General features: G+C 53.4%; 3 protein-coding genes across 3 annotated transcripts; 2 read left to right on the plus strand and 1 right to left on the minus strand.

The window, feature by feature from the left end:
* Nucleotides 1-102: 102 nt before the first annotated feature.
* Nucleotides 103-1,332, minus strand: J4E92_007111 (uncharacterized protein; the record flags this gene model as incomplete). The annotated part of the gene is made up of 3 exons (XM_051498474.1): nucleotides 103-191; nucleotides 260-597; nucleotides 650-1,332. 3 exons carry the CDS (start codon nucleotides 1,330-1,332, stop codon nucleotides 103-105), a joined length of 1,110 nt encoding a protein of 369 aa, XP_051351408.1.
* A 1,072-nt stretch (nucleotides 1,333-2,404) lies between these two features.
* On the plus strand, nucleotides 2,405-3,274 carry J4E92_007112 (uncharacterized protein; the record flags this gene model as incomplete). The annotated part of the gene is made up of 1 exon (XM_051498475.1): nucleotides 2,405-3,274. One exon carries the CDS (start codon nucleotides 2,405-2,407, stop codon nucleotides 3,272-3,274), a length of 870 nt encoding a protein of 289 aa, XP_051351409.1.
* A 10,595-nt stretch (nucleotides 3,275-13,869) lies between these two features.
* On the plus strand, nucleotides 13,870-14,913 carry J4E92_007113 (uncharacterized protein; the record flags this gene model as incomplete). Its single annotated transcript, XM_051498476.1, has 1 exon — nucleotides 13,870-14,913. One exon carries the CDS (start codon nucleotides 13,870-13,872, stop codon nucleotides 14,911-14,913), a length of 1,044 nt encoding a protein of 347 aa, XP_051351410.1.
* Between the last annotated feature and the right edge of the window lie 2,750 nt (nucleotides 14,914-17,663).

Below are 17,663 nucleotides of genomic sequence, written 5' to 3' on the forward strand. Positions count from 1 at the left end.
CGTCATCGGACCCGCTCCTGCCCACGCAAACCTACAAACGACCGCGGACTCCTCCACCACACGATTACGGCGATGAGGCGACATGAAGTGCAGTTGGAACAACTACGTCGGCAACAATGCTGGTGGATTCTGTGCAGCAACGTCGTATTGCTTTATGCTGTAGAACAAGGCGATGGCAGCAACGATCAGGCCTAGAAGACGTTAGCCACGGACCACTGGACACACCCATATCGTAGGCATGGCTTCTGGAGACACATACTGAAGAATCCAATCAGGGCAGTCAAGAACAGTCCTACGATAGCTACCGTCAGGGCACTTCTTTCCGATGTGTGTCTCTCGACCCATGCGACGATGCCGTTTGCTGCTGGCGGGTTGTCTACTACCTTCAACAACGTTGCGAGGCGATTGCCCAGATACTTGTATTCAAAGTCTTCGGGCAACGCACGGATATGTCTCTGGAAGTACTTAGCCTGCGGGTCGAAATTGTACTTGCTAATGAATTTCTCGAGCGACTTGTACGATCGCTCATCATTCGGGAAAAGAAGATACTGTATAGAGTCGAGGACCTCCAGCAGGAGCTGTGGTGGGAATGTCCCCCTGGATGATATGAGCTGGGCGGAACATGACGCGCGTACCGGGATTGAAGTACTTCTCTAAACTTTCCGCAAATCCTGTGTCAATGTCCTCGTTCCGCGAGCGACGAAGGTGTGCTTTTAACCAGCTAACCTGTCGGAAGACATGGATGACACCTCCGTCTGGATCAAACACCAAGTGTTCGGCCAAGTTGTCGGTCGGTCGTAGCCTTAATTTGTGCCACTCTTTCAGTTTCCAAGCCTTCAGCCTGCCTCGCTGTGCCAATGGGCTCTCCGATTCTTGGCGATCTTTCTGGCTCTGGGCGGGCGAAGGAAAGCAGCGCTCAACAAAGTTGGCAAATGACTGCTTCTCGCCCCATGTCCGAGGCACGAAGTCGCCCACCTTGCGACCTTCTGGTAAGTGTTGCTTCAAGGCGCAGTCGATCATTAATGACGCCTGTAGCAAAGCTCGTATTCCGTGCTCCCGCACATTGGTGGCAATGTCCGTGGCGTAAAGGCAGCTGAAGTCTGCCTTGGTTTGCGACGTATTTCCAATCAGGTAGTCAAAGAACCGGACCACTTCTGCGTGACTCGAATACGCTGGCTTCGCAACATTTACCACGTAACTGCCGGATGGTCCTCTGATCAGCGACTCGTAGTAATTGAAAAATACAGCGGGGGTTCCCGGTTTGCTCGCAGCCTCGTTGTCCATAAACTTGTCCACAATGTCCTGTTTCTCGGCTGGCGTTGGCGGTTCCATACTGAACAGGTATGCCACTGCGAAATCAAGTTGCAGTCATCCATCTTATACCGCCCACGCTCGCAGCCTGAGGTTCTTCTGCCAGCCACCTCATTGTGCGTCTGAATGCTCGGCCACCAGTTGCGGCTGTGTTCATATGCGCCCTCTTCAGCTCATGCATGACCCCTCCAGGGCTGTGATCCCCCAACGTCATCGGTATGGAGCAGGCCACCCGGCACACTTGATTGGGGCGAGAAGCTGCACTGTCCTACATCCACCCCTCTTCTGCTTGCATTCGCTGATATCGCTTTCTCCGAACCCGCTCAAATTTCGTAGCTTCCTCATTTCCCTTCTATCCGTACTTCGTGATACTTCCTGCGTTAAACCACATGTGACGTCTTCAAATCATACAAGGCAAGGGAACAGGCATCGGCTGCCTCCTTACACTGTGGCTCTTATACACGCGAGAATGGCTGGATCAACCCCATCCACACCAGGCTCAGCTTCCACAACATCCACGTCGGGTTCTGAGCAGGATGGGAAGCCTCGGTAATTGCTTTCATAGACTAACGAAGGCTTCACTGACGAGACAAGGACCACCTTACCGGACACTACAATCACGTTGGATACGCGAACTACTCCTATACCGGATATGAGTCGAGCTCCGTATACAACTGAATCTCGAGCTGTTCCCTCACCTGCAGTCACACATTCACCAACGAGCCCGCTCACTACTCCGGCCCTCAATCAATCCGCCGATACACCCCCAGCCGATGTGCTCAGAGGCGCCAGACCTCTCCTGGGATGCAATTTGCTTCCAGCTGTGCATGAATATCAGCACTTCCCATGCGACGCTTTACATTACGTTGCTGCTCGGGATGTTCTCAACAGCTTTGGAGATGCCATGTACAAGACGACGCAGGCCTGGCGGACCAAGAAACTCAAGAAGATGAGGCTTCTTGATTACGCTCCACTTGTATCCTTCACATTCGCCATGTGCGGTGTCATAGGCGCAACCCCGACGCCTTCTATTATTGTAAGGGGCCCAAACAGATTACTCCCCCGCGTAAAAAGAGTGTTAGATGAACCGCATATGAAGAACCAGTATGCTGTTGACGTCACATCTGGTCCGTCGTTCAAGCTCTACTATTGCGTCGGGGAAGATCCTGCATTCGAACTACAATGGGGCAGTAGCAGTGTTTCCCTGGGCGGCTCTGACCAGCCTCTCTCACTATGTGGGACCCGCATGTTAACTGGCCAACACACCCAAACACCACCTTCCAGTGAAGCAACGGTATCATGCCTCCTCGAGATTAACGGCGACTTTTATGCCCTTGGACCTGCGCACCTTTTCACCCAAAAGATCACTGCCAAGTTCCAAGAGCACTTGCTCGCCGAGTTGCGACAAATGGACGAAGATGAAGACGATGGTGACGATATCACTTTCGACGACGATGACGACGGCTATAGCGACGATAATCACTCCTCACCCAATGACCTCATGTCTGAGGAGCGATCGTTGAAAGGCAATGCAACACCATCACCACCGAAGGTCCTCGACGATCCCAGCAGCGACGAAGTAGGCCTAGAAGATCTTGTAGCAAGGTATCCTGGCCCGAAAGACCTGCAAGAGGACATCACGGACTGCGATTGGGCAGTCACACAAGTCAAGAAGCCTGACCAACAGCTCCCGAATCTGTACCTAGCTGAAGGAGAGCAAGCTCCTGAGTTCCGACACATCGTGGATGTTGCAGACGAAGACTTAGCAAAGTGGCATGTAATTTCCAAAATGGAGATTTCTGTCCGCATACTCACCTCTTCGTCGACGAAATATGGCACCATCCTCCCACAATTTGCCAATATATCCGGCCTAAGCGGGCGCGGACATTGCAACGTGTATGTTGTGTCTATGAACAGCGGTGATGGTAAACATCTAGCCAGCATAACATTGTTCATCCGCTGATTTCATCCGACAGATATCAAAGTGGGCGACTCTGGTGCTCTTGTCGTCTGCCCACAAACTTCCGTAGCGTACGGACATGTCGTGGCGACAAGTCCTCGAGGCGAAGCCTATGTTGTACCTCTTCATGCAACACTCCGCCAGTTGAAGGCGTTCTTCGATACCGATAACGTTCGTTTGCCAGAACCTTTAGATATGCTCGGCCGGATGGTACTTCACTACGTGACTACTGAGACATTCACTGAAGCCGAGAAGGTCATCTTAGCCATGATCTCCATGGTTAAAACACTTCGAGTATCTCATCCATTAGGGGGGCGGGACCGGCTAATACACTGGCTCAAGGATTCTACAGCACGAACTGCCCTGCTTGGGCTTGATTTTCAAAAGGATACAAACCATGCCCGCCGCGAGGAGTGGCTGAAGCTAGGTGAAGATTGGAAGATGTTCGTGGCTGAAGAAGATCAGATGCGCTCAAGCTTGTATGCTGCAGAGTATGGAACGAGGGGGCTGAGGAATTTGATGGGGCTGTCGAGGAAGTTGTGGCCGGGGATGGCGAGGGCGTCGCGGTCTTAGCTTCATTAATCTAGTGACAGAGAATATACGCATGCGGTGCATGATCCGGAGATAGCCATGGCGATCGATCAGTAGTTGGCGGAGGCAACAGAAAGCAATAGAAGTTACATGTTACTTGGAGTAAGAAATTGGATATCATACGCATGGTCACAAAATTGTGTATCCCTGAACCTGATCCGCTCGCTCATCCCTCAACCACACAAGCAACCTTTTATCAGACTTCGTCACGCTCTTGAAAGCCTCCGGTCCATTGCAATCCAGGGATGTCATCAGCCTACCAAACATCTTCATGAGATCCTCATTAAAACCCTTATAGGTTGCCCTAATAACGCAGTGTCCCAAACTATGTAATCAGTCCATATACCTCATGATTGTCTAAAGTCTTTACCTTACCTTAAAACTCTATAGTAAGGAATCTTAAACTAGCAAGCGCCTTGTTTATCGTCTCAGTTGCGGGTTCTGTGTGGTTTGTTTTGTGTCTACATACCGCCATCGGACGTCACTGTCTTCTCCATCCTCCATGCATCCAGTGCTTCACTTCACATCTCTTCCTTTCCCCATCAAGGCAAAAGGTCCATTCTCATGCACGTGTCCAGTCTCGCTCATTCTATTGTTCGCATTCGACGTCACTAATTGTACGTCACAAGACTGACAGTCACTACGCGCTCTCAATCCCACTCCCCGTCATCACTGTCGATCTACAGAAGTTTCCTTTGCCGTTTTACCGCTGTTATCACCTCGTAAGCCAATCAGAACGTCGTCGTCGTAATGCGCGCTTCTGGTCCGTGCTTCTTGTTGTTTTCGCGCTCCCAAAGCCGCCTTCACTTGCGCCTTCACCTCACCAGATCAGGCCATATCACACGCCTAGAACGCTCTCCAGGCAACAATATGCTCACAGACTACGTCAGTCACCTGGTATTCAGACGCGCTAGCGCCGACTGCCGGTGATCTGCCGGCTCACCCTCTGTCTATATAAACCCCCCCATCCCCCCGCCTCTCTCCCTCTTACTCCCCACTCGCTCACTTCTCCAACAACTCAACTTTACTATCAACAAACTTCAGTACCATGGCCGCATTACTCCAAGTAATTACTTCCTTTCCCTTCCTTCACTTCACTTCAGTCTTGGCTAACATTTTCAGACATCGGCTCTTTACTCATGGTGTATGACATCACCCATCAACAATCATCATGAGTAACAACAACATCAACCCTTTCTCACTCGACCGTCGACAGTCAACATGACTCCACTTCACTTCCAACTTTCAGCCTCGCCTTCAACGTCACCGCCTCGCATGCCTCACTCACACCCGCCTCGGTTCAACTTACCTACCTCACTTCGATTCGACCTTCAACTATCTTGACACCCATGTCACCTTCGGTCTACCCTACTACCACATCGGACTCGCATCGTCTTACTACATCGGCTCATTGCCTCTACTCATCGACATGCACCACCACCGACGGCACCGCGGCACAGGCACCAACCTCTCTGGCACCGGCTCGATTCTCCTTTGACTGTCGACAGTCTCACGCCACTCCCGATCGTATGCGCGTCGCGAAAGTCAAGTTGTGGCACAGGGATGCAGGCCAGGCTGCATGGTTGGCCCTTGAGTTGGTAGCGGTTTGGATCAGAAGGACTGGCAAGAGCGGAGGATCAGTGGTGTTGGGTTCAGTCACTGTCACTGTTGGACACTTTCACATTGGATGTTGATGCCATCTCGAGAGTGCCTCGAGACAACAAGGTTGGAGGATAGACGGTCAATGGCGCTTGCGCTACACTGGGCCTCTTGTTGTTCTCTTGGGTGTCTTCGGACCCCAGGATGGTTGATCATCTTATCCGAACCAGATGGCGGCTTCTTCGGAAGTTCAGGTCAATTCTGGTGATGATAGTGGAGTGTCGGCATGTTCGACGAGCACTGTTCTTGACATCGCTGCTGGTGAGCCTTGGTTTAGTGGATGGTTGGAGTTGATGGAGTCGATGGTGGTGGTTGGATGGCGCAAGGACTTGGTGTTGGTTGGATATCTTCTTGGTCGGCTGGATGGAATATGGACTTCTTGTATGGGTTTCAACTTCAGGGTTTCAACTGTGGTGGTGGTTTAGTTTAGCTGGCATCTTTGGGTCCTCAATCAACCAATTTTGTCATTACATCTTGTTCCCTTCTTAAGTTCGTGAGTTCTTACTTGTTTGACTTCTTACCTTTACATCTTCTGCCTTATGCATTCCACATTGCCTTTGCCTACAACACATTCCAAATGTTTTGTTAATACTCACCTTCTGAGGCCTTGGCATTCCTCGCTATCAAACTCTAAAGTAGATATTCTTGTATGCATCTTAGGCAAAGGCGTGCGCGACTCTATGTATTGATCTCTTATGTCTCTCTTAACCCTACTTAAGTTGTATTCTTCTGCAGAGGAAGAGAGTATGAGCGCTACACAGCAGGTAAACAGTGCGCACATGTGCAAAGCAGGAAATATGTACTAAGCAACTAATGCGCGCATTGCGCCTTCTGCCATGACTTCTCCCTTCCACCTCGCTAGTCTAGACTCACACTCTCTCTCCTTCTTCTTCTTCTTGCCTGTCGCCCTCTCACACAAGCCATATAATCCGTATCCCGCGCTACCAACCCACCCATCCCTAACGCCCTCCACTCCTCCTCCAACGCCTTCTCCGCATACGCCATTCTACCCTCTTCCGAGCGCATACTACCCGGTATCTTCTTCTTTTCCTTCTCCTTCCCTAGCACATCGCCCCCGCCGCCCGCCGCTTCCGAACACACGTACCATCCCAAAGTAGGCTCATACTGTATACCCAAATGTCTAACAATGCGGTCGTGTTTCGCGCGGCGGTTGCGCATGTAGCTTTCGTCGCGCGCTGCATCGCCGAGCTGGGATCGTACGTGTGAGGTGCGGGCGCGAACATCGGGGGCGGAGAGCATGATGCATGCGGCGCCCATGATGGGGTATGGTGCTGTTACCAAAGGAGGGAGATCAAGGTGTAATGGCGACGGGGTGAATAAGTCAAGTTTAGAGAGCTGTGTGGATGTCATGGCTTGCGTCATTGTCTGTCCGGTATATTAGCACTATCGCACATATATGTAGAAGCGTCTGAGGTCCCCAGGGCGTACGTACCATCTTCTCATACTCCTTCTTATCGCACCCCAGGCAACATGCTATGGTCTTGTACAGACACGCTTTCCGCTGTGTCTTCTTCTTGCAGAAGTAACACATATCGCCTAGCCATTTTCGGCGGCACGTGTATATGCGCGTATTCTTCGGTAGGACGATGTCGGCGTGGCGTTTGAGGAGGTTGCGCGCGTATTCTTCGACGATGGCGTTGAGGTGTTTGTTTGTTGCGGCGAGGGTGTTGAGCGGGTAGGTCGGGAGGGTGGGGTTGAGGTTGGGTTCTGTGTAGGAGAGGATGGTGAAGAGGATCTCTGGTGGGAGAGTGTCGAGGTTCGCCATGCTGAGGTGGGGATGCGCGATGACTTGGGGAGTTCCTGGTGTTGCGATGGGCGGTGGGATCGCGAGATGAGGTTTGGTCACCTCGGTTCGCAATTATTCGTGAGACACTTGGCACGTGTGTGCTGTTGAGGTACACCCATGGATAGATCCTAGTGACTATAAGAGTCTCACAAGTGGTTGCGACGCGGTATGGTTTGTGTTGCGATCAGCGTGGAGATACCAAGCGCCAAGCATCTCTTACCTCCGTGGGGATTGATGCGCTCGTCGCCGAGCGTGAGCCTCACAAGAACAGCCCACCTCCGGAGAGGATACATGTTTTACTTGTTGGCCAAATAGGACATAGCACTAGACGCGATGCGCAACGTAAAGTGAAAGCATGTCGTTGGAAGCCCTCAGCGAGCGCCGCGACCGTCTCTACTACTTTCCCTCTTCCGTAAGATCGTCTGCAACACACTCTTTCCAGCTATTCATGCTAACAAATTCTAGTTTTCGGACGCATCGGCTCGAAATGACGAACGCACCGAGACGTTTCCACGATTTCCAATAAGCTGACTCGACCTTTGGCGCATTGGCTAATGGCCCTGGAGGAGAGCCCATAAGGTGCAAAGCCACCCAAAAGCTCAGACACAATACGGGACGCTCACTTGCATACGTCAAGGGTATACCAGTGCTGGATGCCTCCAATACAATACCCTGGTGGTTGGGCTTCAGTATTCCACAGATCGAGCCCCACCGCAACGAATCGCAGATGTGGCTCTGGGGTTAGAGATCACGGATGGCCTCGGCCGCGAATCATATCTTCACCCTCGAACAAGCTCACGGCAACTATGATTAGGCGATTTAATACGGGCCGGTCTGGAGAAGGCCGCGGCGTCTTCCTCCGTGGCAAGGGCAGGATTGCCGCTTTTGCTCTCCACGTTCCCACATAGTAACTTGTGTCCAGCTGATATAGCGCAACGACCCTATAACGCCATCTCACGCAACCCAAACCCAACATCCTGGCCACCCGTCGCTTCAGCCATAGAAATGGAGGCATACGTATTTCCCCCACGCACTTGCTTGCGAGTGGACATCCCACCGTCCTTCGTCCATATCATTGGCTGCTCGTATCCGTTAGCCAACGTTTCATCAGGGACGGACGGGAACCATCAGTGACTGGGTCTGCCTCGTTGGGCCATCGGTTACTCTGTCGTCTGTTTAGCCTTTAGGCGACGGTCTGACTGGCTAGACAGCGGCGTGAGTGGCTTAGCGTGTGCCGGTGTGTCGGTAGAGTGGAGGCTCTGCCACTGCCCTGCTACGGCCGTGTCTTGCATCATGCATCAAGGTGACTCGGCATTCTCGATATTTGCGCGGGCACAGAGGGCGAACTTTGCCATATCCGCGCGCGTTATGTCCGGCAGCAGCGGTGTGGTCACCGTGCCCGTTAAGCTAGCTTGCCCAGCTTCCAAGACCACTTGCGCCCTCTCGCTTTCTCCTTGGACTACGCAAATGCGCACAGGACTTCCCTACCCGGTTGCCATCATTCGGCTTCTTATTGGACTGACGCAGCCGAAAAGGGCCGGACCTTTCCTCAAGAACCACCCTGCAGCCCTATCGCGTTCCCGCAGGAACCTGTCCGTGCCTACCGTGACTCAGGAAACCAACGGTTCGACTGGACAATCTCTAGGGAATTGCAAACTAAGTTCTGCGTAACATGTGCCCCTGCTGGAGGCGTATCGGACGCTTGAGGGGCACGGGGCGTAATGCATGGGTGCCTGGGGCAGACTGGACTCGAGAGGAACGAGGTGAAGGACCCTTTGATAATAGTATTAAATATCGCCCACCCGAATACCACAGCGTGACTCTTTACTCACGCCCCAAATCCGACCACCACATCCGTTATTTGGTCATCTTCTCTACTCTATTACTAGTCTCCCGCTGCGGTCTGAGTGACTGCAAGCAGACTCATCCACCAATCACGCGCTCCCGTATTTGTCTAAACCCTCCACCTGCTGTCCCCTGACCCAGGCCTTCCCAGCCCATCCCTTCACTCCGTTTTCAGGAGTCACACGCAACACCTTTCGTCCTTGCTTATCCTATTAGTCCACTCAAGACAAGATGAGCGGCTCCCAGCATCACTATGGTCATGGCTCGAACGGATCAGGCCGAAGCGGCGGTAACGGCAGTTCTCGTGGAAGTTCATACGCAAACGTGAGATAGCTTGATGATCTATATTGAAGCTCGCCGCTGACAAGACGCAGTCTACCTGGGGAGGAGGCGCGTCAGCCCCGACTACACGAACCCATAGCTACGATCCAAGTAGAGACCCAACGTACGCACAAGTCTATCGCCCTTGGTCTTCTCACCCGTACTCGAACGGCGTGACCAACGACTCTGCTCAAAACGGTGCACCGCCCCCGTCAAGAACTCAAGCTCAACAGCCTCGCGCCTCCAACGCCCTACATCAGTTTGAGACAGATCACTCGTCCTCTCATCTGCGCGTCTTTCCCTACCAATCATCCGAGAGCGACTTCCACTCATCGCCGCCGCCTCACTCGTCTTCGTCCGCAGACCGCCGTGCGCAGCCGGACCGGGAACAATATCGATACCAGCTTCCCAGTGGCAGTGCTCATCTGGGTGAAGCTGAATACCCGCGTTCCGAGCCCTACAACGCCGTCGGTTACGTTAGGAGCGACGGAGCGGTTTACGATAAGGATGAACTGTATGAAGAGTACAGGCAATATGGACAACAACGATTTAACGGAAAATAACGAAACATCGCAACGAAGGACAACACGAGGTTACGATACAGAATGAGAGAAGAATTGGTTTCCTTATATTTATGCAATGTTTACCTAGGGCACTTGGGGGCCGGCTGAGGGGTTCCAGCCCCAGGCGTCTATCTTTTCGGCAGTCATCTTTGGGTTCACCTCAGCCTACGATCCTGGCGGTCATGGTGTCATTTCTCACACTCAACGGAATGTTGGAGGATTTTCGCTGCAGCCTCGTTGGCTGGTACGCTTTCTCTTTTTCAGCTGGTGCTTATCTTCCCATCTAGACTGTCTGGCACAGTCGTTGTCTCATTGTACTCGTACACGATTTTTGGAGCGCATTAGCAAGCAGGTAGTTTGGAGTTAGTCATGCATCTTTACTTTGAAAGCTTCTTAAAGTGAACACCAATTCCTCCTCCGCTTGCTGTGAACATGGCGGAATTCTTCCATTCCCATCTTCATCCGGAATTACTTCCGAGCCCCAGTTGAGCCGCATACCACACACGAAATTCGCCCACCCGCGAGGTTGACACGTCCACTACTCACCGGTATGCCGATCTCGATTTTTCGCAACATCGCTTACACTCACCGGAATTTAGTCGCCGAGAAGGACTCGCGGTGACCGGAAAAGCATGCATGGAGAAAGTGAGACATGTTGCTGATCTAGGTTTGGAGGCAATAACAGGAGATGAGGACCGCCATGTGTTGGAGCGCTCATAGCCAGTCGGTCCTGGGAGGACTCGAGCGCTTATGCAATGAGGCATCAAGTCCTCCGTGAAGGCGTCGATGGGACGCGCGTGCAGAGGTTGAGGACTCGTCCAGCTCATTTCACGGTTGATTTGAGTTTGTCGCGATTGACCGAGGACGTGTGAGTCCGTAGAAATCGGTGTTGTCGTGTCTGCATGGCGGCGATCATACTGCAGGGTTCTCTTGCTATTGCTGCAGAGCAAGGTCGCAGTCTGTCGGCAAGTAAGTGCTTTACCATGTTCCATGCATAATGCATTCCTCCTACCAATGAGGAGAGATAGAGTTGGGCCAGTCGCCGTTAAGACGGAGGCATGCCACGCAGCCAGCAAAAGTGGGGGACACGGCCGTAAGCCGAATCAAGCTTCGATGCGGCTGTGGGTCTACAAGGCAACCGGACCCGAGCACATGAAGGGCACACATGTCGTGGGCGCTTAATGCTGGCCGGGAAGATTGTCGTGCGGCGCAAAACACCAGTCATTGGCACTTCGAGGGGGCCGCACGGAGGGCTCAGGAAGGGCACAGTGGGTGCTGCGATGCGGATGATAAGGTGGGAGGACGGTGCATCAGGACGAGGCGTAGGCTACAAACCAAAACCCAGCTCATGCGGCTCTAGCTGGAGTTGCACCAGCGGGGCTTAGGCGGTCTGATGGGCTGGACCTTGCTTGAAGAAACATCCTAGCCTGATCGCTGGGCATCCTGCAGCGTTGGCACGGGCGGTTCTTGCAAGGCGACGGGAGCTTCGTTAGTGGCCATGCCGGTCAGATGTTGTACGCTATACGGTAGGCCAGCCCATATCGGGGTCGAAGGTGCTGCTGCATTAGTCTTTTTGGGTGATGCCGAGCTCTGATCAACTCGTCAGCCAGGTAAGGCATTTTTGGCTTATCGCGCAGTATGTCCGCACAATGGCATTGTTTGTTGAGATTCGTTGCTGTGGCCGTCGGTTGCGGGAAGTGACGTGATCTTGGCACGTGCACGGAGCGATCGTACTAGCGCGTGTCAAACGTGTGCACGGGTTCCCCCGCCTTTTGACAGGCCAACGTCGAGCACTCGCGATTTCGTCTTCAATCCGGCATGGTTTGCGAGCTTTCCTTCAACGTTCGATTTGGAGGACTTTACGCGTCGGAGGACGCCCAGCGCTAAGAGTCTGCAGTCGGGCAGCAACGGAGGACATCTGGAGGCCGCCCGCAACAAACGTAAGATGCCACTTGAGCATTGTCTAGATGACGTTAGGGCTGAAGCTCGATTCGGGCTGGGGCTCCTGCAAGTGGAAGGGGAAGTACAGCTAACGTGCGGCTAATGCAACTGGAGGGGTTGGCTCGCGCCATCTGCCTTCTTCTAGCTGACTCGCGGTAACGGGTCCTGGCCCTTTGGTCCAGCTGTCCTCGCTTGGTGTCGAGCACGACGTGTCGCTTCAAAGGGCAGACCGCGGTTTCGTGAAGCGCCGCCTCGATGACTGGCCCCTTGAGCTGCCCCCACGGTGCGTGCATAGGAAAGATGCTGGTCCGCTGGGGCCAGATGCGCATGCGTAGTTGGCGACTGGGCGTGAGTACGTACTCCCGATGTCTGAGATCTGTTGAGAATCCACACTCGTCTGGTGATTATCGAAGCCCACGCAAGTTCACCGGTCAGTGGTCGATACAGCACCCACAATGTGGCTCAGACTCACTCCCCCGAGGCGCATCCCAAGGCAGACTCTGGCAGTTCCTGGCTGTAGTACATCCTTTGAGCTGGCTTTCCGTCGGCCCCATCTCTGCGGCTGTGTTGTTGAAAGAGAATAGTTTCGAAGGCGGAGCATCAGATGGATATATCTGAAGCTATGCCTCTGACTTTCTTAACGAAGTTCGCGCTTCCAGAATTTCGAAAGTGACCTCCGTCGTTCTCACAACAGAGCCGCATCATTCCCGATACACTTTCGACGACCAATTCACCCCCACGCCGCCCGCAAAAATTGGCTCACAGCACAGCGTATTCCTCCTGGACTTCCGAATCCGCCTGCGAAAAACTTGTCAAAGTAGCCGGCACACTTCTTCCGGGATACACACTCTATCGCTCGCCGCCGGTGTCCAGGGATAGCCCCGCTTCACTTCTCGAACTTTAGCGCCATCCTCGTTGCCCGTCTCTTATTCTGGATTGCGGTGAGGGCGAACCCTTTTTCGACTATGACCGACGTCTTTTCCTCCACATTGGCATCAACGCATGCACCATACACTTGGCGTCGCCTGCTTTCTTGCCATCGCAGGCTTGTCGCCGCAGCCAATGGGCCTTCGCCCACTTGAAGGCCCGAGACATCGAAGGACCTCAGGCAACGAAAATAGATGAACGTTTCATCTGTATCCAATCCCTCGACGTCGACAACATCGGACCTAGGGCGCGCTCCAGTCTTGGCCGTTGCTCGAGTTGTCTACATGCTGGCGCACATACGTTAAAAAACAGGGCTTCTTAGTTCGATGCAGAGTCCTCCGAACTTCTCGCCTGCTTTTGATCTTTCGGGATCGAGACCTCTGCCAGCAGTATGGAGTATCGGACTGCTAGAGGCCCTTCCGCTGGCATCGAGCTTTCCGGGGGAGACATGCGTCGCGCCGCCAGTCCTCAACGCGCGGTCCTGTTGCCAGTCAGCAGTCCTCAGAAACCTACATACTTTCTCCTGGCCATGACGTCTGTATGCAATTGGGCTCAATAAAGTCCTTCAGTATCGCGGATGCTCTTTGCCACATATTTTCGAGATCACCCCCGCTTTCCGAATATGCTCATTCACATCGAGGCAAAACGTCGTTGGAGCATTACGTACGTGAGTCCAAGATCCCATCAGTGGCTATGGTTCCAGCTGAAGTGCACTGTACTGATTGAGTTCCAGCATCTCGACATCTCGGCGTAGCTTGGCCGACAAAACAACGACGCCAAGCACAAGTTCATGTGCTTGCAGCCGCTCTACCACCGCTGTGCCAGTCGACGACGCCAAAAGCTTCTCAATCCCAAGTCATCCAAGAGACTCTAGTAGCAGCACAGTCTCCAGGTGCCGAACGCTCTTACGAAAGCTCTGCCGGGTCTCAATACGAACTTACCGGATGGATCCCCAACAATATGCGGAAGCTGTTCACGACGAGGCTCCACCAGCTTATGGATATCCGTACGGCTATGAGCTTCCAGCAATGCCGCTCCACGAACTTTCAGATAGGCTTATGCTTGCTCCAGAGCTTGAAGGAGACGATGTCTTCGCTGAGCTGGAAGTTCTCATGGAGCGAACCCAGGACCGCTCTCTCGAGTCTGACACGAGTCAAGCGTCGTTCTTAGATCTGGATGAGATCGACGAGCGCGGTGCGACTCCCGTGGGACGCTCGCCCACAACTGCCGACGAGCCAATGTTACTGTGGACTTTGAACACCCAGTACCAGTCTGTCTCAGTGCCCAGCATGACCAGCGGACGGCAATCTCGCAAGTCGTCGCCGTCGCCCGTATCGCCTGTCACACCCAACGTCAACGGCATTTGCTCCGCCCAGTTCTATTCGGATGCCAATCGCCCCGCTAGCACCGTATCGCCTCTTGAAAGTTTCCCACCCAACGATTTCGATTTGCCTAGGTCGTTTCGGATGGACACAGACTGGGACCACGCTTCGTTTGAAGCGAATCACGTGGAGTCTTTCCGAGGAATCCCGCAGCAACCAGCAAAGGGTCTTGATGGGCAACAAGATGACCCAGCGGGATCTTCGGTACCGTTTAGTTTTGCAAACCATGAATCGCATGTTCCCGGTATCCAGTCACCACCTGCACTAGGACAGTCTTTGCCGGAGTTGCGTTCGCAGTGGCATGGCGCCACTGGTATCCGCTACGGTACCTATGAATGCTCCGATCATCAGGGTTGGCGATTTCGTGGCGGATACGATCAAGATGTTGCTGAGGGTGGACACATCAACTACCAGAAATCAACAGCTAACCCACCGGAATCCCCGCAAATCGCCCAACCCTTCGGACGAAGCCAGGGGTCGTCGACCAACTTCGTTGAACTTGACGACCATCAATATCCTCAGATCTGCGAGCGGCTGGAACAAAGCGAAATCGGTTTTCCGCTAGAGCACTGCAAAAAGTGCGATAAGACGTTTAGTGGCAGGTAGGCCTCGCCCTCTCGCAACTCGCTCATGCACACGTATTGACTGGATTACAGGTATCGAAAAGGCAACCTGCGACGACATAATCTTGCCTTCCATAATCAATTTGCTGTCGTAGTCGGATTGGCCTGCCGTGTTTGCCCAAAGGCTTACAAGCGGACCGATGCGACCCGCAAACACGAGTGGAAGAAGCATCGTATTCCGGACGCGATGCCGAAGAAGCGAACGAAGTAGCTGTGCCAACAGCAGTGACAATGATCGACTGCAGTGACTAATGTCTTGCAGTGCAGATCGAGAGCTGGTCGTCTCTCTCGCCCTGGTGGTGTGCATAGCTGCTTGCAGCTTCGTCTCTTTCGGGCGCACTGGTTGTTCTCTTACTGCGCTGGAGCGCTCTTAATGTATTCTATCGCGAATGCGCGTCTTCAACCTCATAGCTAGAAGTATAATGATCATACTGTAACTCAGGCTGTACCTCATCTTCGATCAGGTGACCGTGACATCACAGTCTAACATGCCAGGGAGGAGCATCTCAGGCTCCACAGGCCCCATATTCCACGATCCGGGGAAGGCCGAGTTAGATAACGGAGATGACGACGGAAAGGGAATGCGGCTCTGCGATTTGACCAGTGTGGTTAGAGCCAACAACGAGGGTAGTCCGAGCTCGATTAGGCCTCCCGTCTGCCATAACGGGTGGTGCAGATGCGGGTGTTAAAGCAGCATTAATCCTCACCACTCAAGGTGGATAACGCCCGCACGCCCACGTGGCGGCGCTTGCAGGCCTCGCCCATTGAGCCCCATGAACCCTGCAAAGCCAGTGAATTGACAAAGCTTCTTCATGCTGACATCTTCCCTTGCTCGTGACGCATCATATGACTGCCATTTGCCACTTTACGCCGCGGTGCCGTTGTATCCGGAGGGGCTGAGAGGGCGCGAAACGGCAGATCACATGAACAGTGTATACACTGTTGCAGGGTTTGTATAGGGATGTGACTTGCTGGCATCTAATCTTTCCCCAGTCTGCCCGGTGATTTGTGTTTAGACGGCCCGGCATCCAGTGCGCAAAGGCTCAGCTATACAGTAGCGGGCGTAAATGTTCCATGGCGTGATGCGCTTGTGGGCAAGGCCTAAGCCGTCCCTTGAGTCTGACATGTTTCCCAGTCCATGGTTCTGGGAAGCGTCAGATGAGTACCAAAATAACTGTCGTGTTTCGTACTTCTGATGCCAACGCATCCACCGCTTCCAAATCACCGGCGATCACCATAACGGATCGTACGTATATGCCACAGGTGAAGCGTTCACCGCTGTGTAGGCGGAGTCATAGAGTCGATGCTACGAGCACGCGTGATGTGTCCTGGATCGCCGTAGAAGGAAGACGAACGCCGATCATAGCATATGCGAGCTGACTGTTAGGGCGCTTCGTCACGAACCTCGGTGAGTGACAGATCCCTGTACCGATTGCCATGCAGACAGAGAGCTTCTGCATCTGACAGGGACAGTTCGGAGATAAATCCTCCTTTTTTTCTCATCAAGCGACTTTGCGTAGCAGCAGGGAGAGGTATGACATAGCACCATCATCCCGGCTAGTCAATGTCACCTCCAGTCTTGGGTCCGGTATACACGACGGTGATTCTGGTGATCTGCAGCGGATAAAGAGCGAGCCCCTGCAAAGCTGAACTCCCTGGGACGGGGCGTATTCCTTCGTCTCGCAGTAGAAGCTACCACCGATATGGCAAGTGATCTCGAAGCGAAAGTGACTACGAGTCTCTCCGGAGCAGCAGCGATACTGCCCTGTGTCCGCCTTCCCATCTGAACGGGCGTCGTCCGTTAGCAGGGGCTATGCAAACCATATTTCCGGAGACATGGAACCTGAATTCCTCCAGTGTGATAAAAGAATCCCTTTGACTCATTTCAGTAGACTACTTTAGTACGCTGGCAAGCTATGCGGGAAGCCGTCGTATCAAAGACTGAAGGACGACAATGGTGATCTCTCCGGGGCTGTGATAGCCATGTCATGGTATGGGCTGCATGACGGCCCGGATGCTATGCGCCAGCACCCCGACGAGGACAGCAAGGCTTCGTACCCTAATGCGGCAAAAGCGAGGATGCCCGTCTGGCACCACGCCGTGGGCACTAGCTGGGTTGCCAATGCGCGGCGTAAAGCAACAGACACCGGACGATCTATTTCCAGTCGTACCGAAGCCGTGTCGTACCGGCCCGCTAGTCCATAGAATTCCAACGGCATGTGGGTGCCGAAACCCTTCGCTAAACCCGTGGTGATGCTATCCGCGCGTTCGCAGAGCCTCAATCACGTGCCGATACCTGGATAGTGGGGCCAAAATTTCGCGCTATCGAAGGATTAATCTCATTTCCCATCTGGCGGCTGCCGCGATGGGACACGCACTCCTTCTGCAGACACGCAGCTGTGCGGGGTTGAGGCGCCCACCTTTGCTTTTTCGCTTGTTAGACCAACGCGCAGTTCGCAGAAGCGACAGTCTGTTCTGGAACAGAACCTCATTGGCGTAGCCCAAGCTGTACGGTCGTTGGGAGGAGCCTTGAATGGAAGAGACGCAGTCTTGGGTTGACGGCTAATTCACCCTTTTCTTCGGTTGATTTTACCACATTTCCATGATATTCGCCAAGCGCTCCGTGCCAGCTCGATGTCGTGACACCTCAGGTGCATCCGCCCATGGGAGGAAGTCGTTGGTGGCCCAATCGTCCGGCACTCAGCGATGCGCAAGGTCACAGCTGCGCACAGG

Source organism: Alternaria infectoria (genome assembly GCF_024043175.1).
Source record: "Alternaria infectoria strain BMP 0036 chromosome Unknown scaffold_11, whole genome shotgun sequence".
Classification (NCBI taxonomy): Eukaryota; Fungi; Ascomycota; class Dothideomycetes; order Pleosporales; family Pleosporaceae; genus Alternaria; species Alternaria infectoria.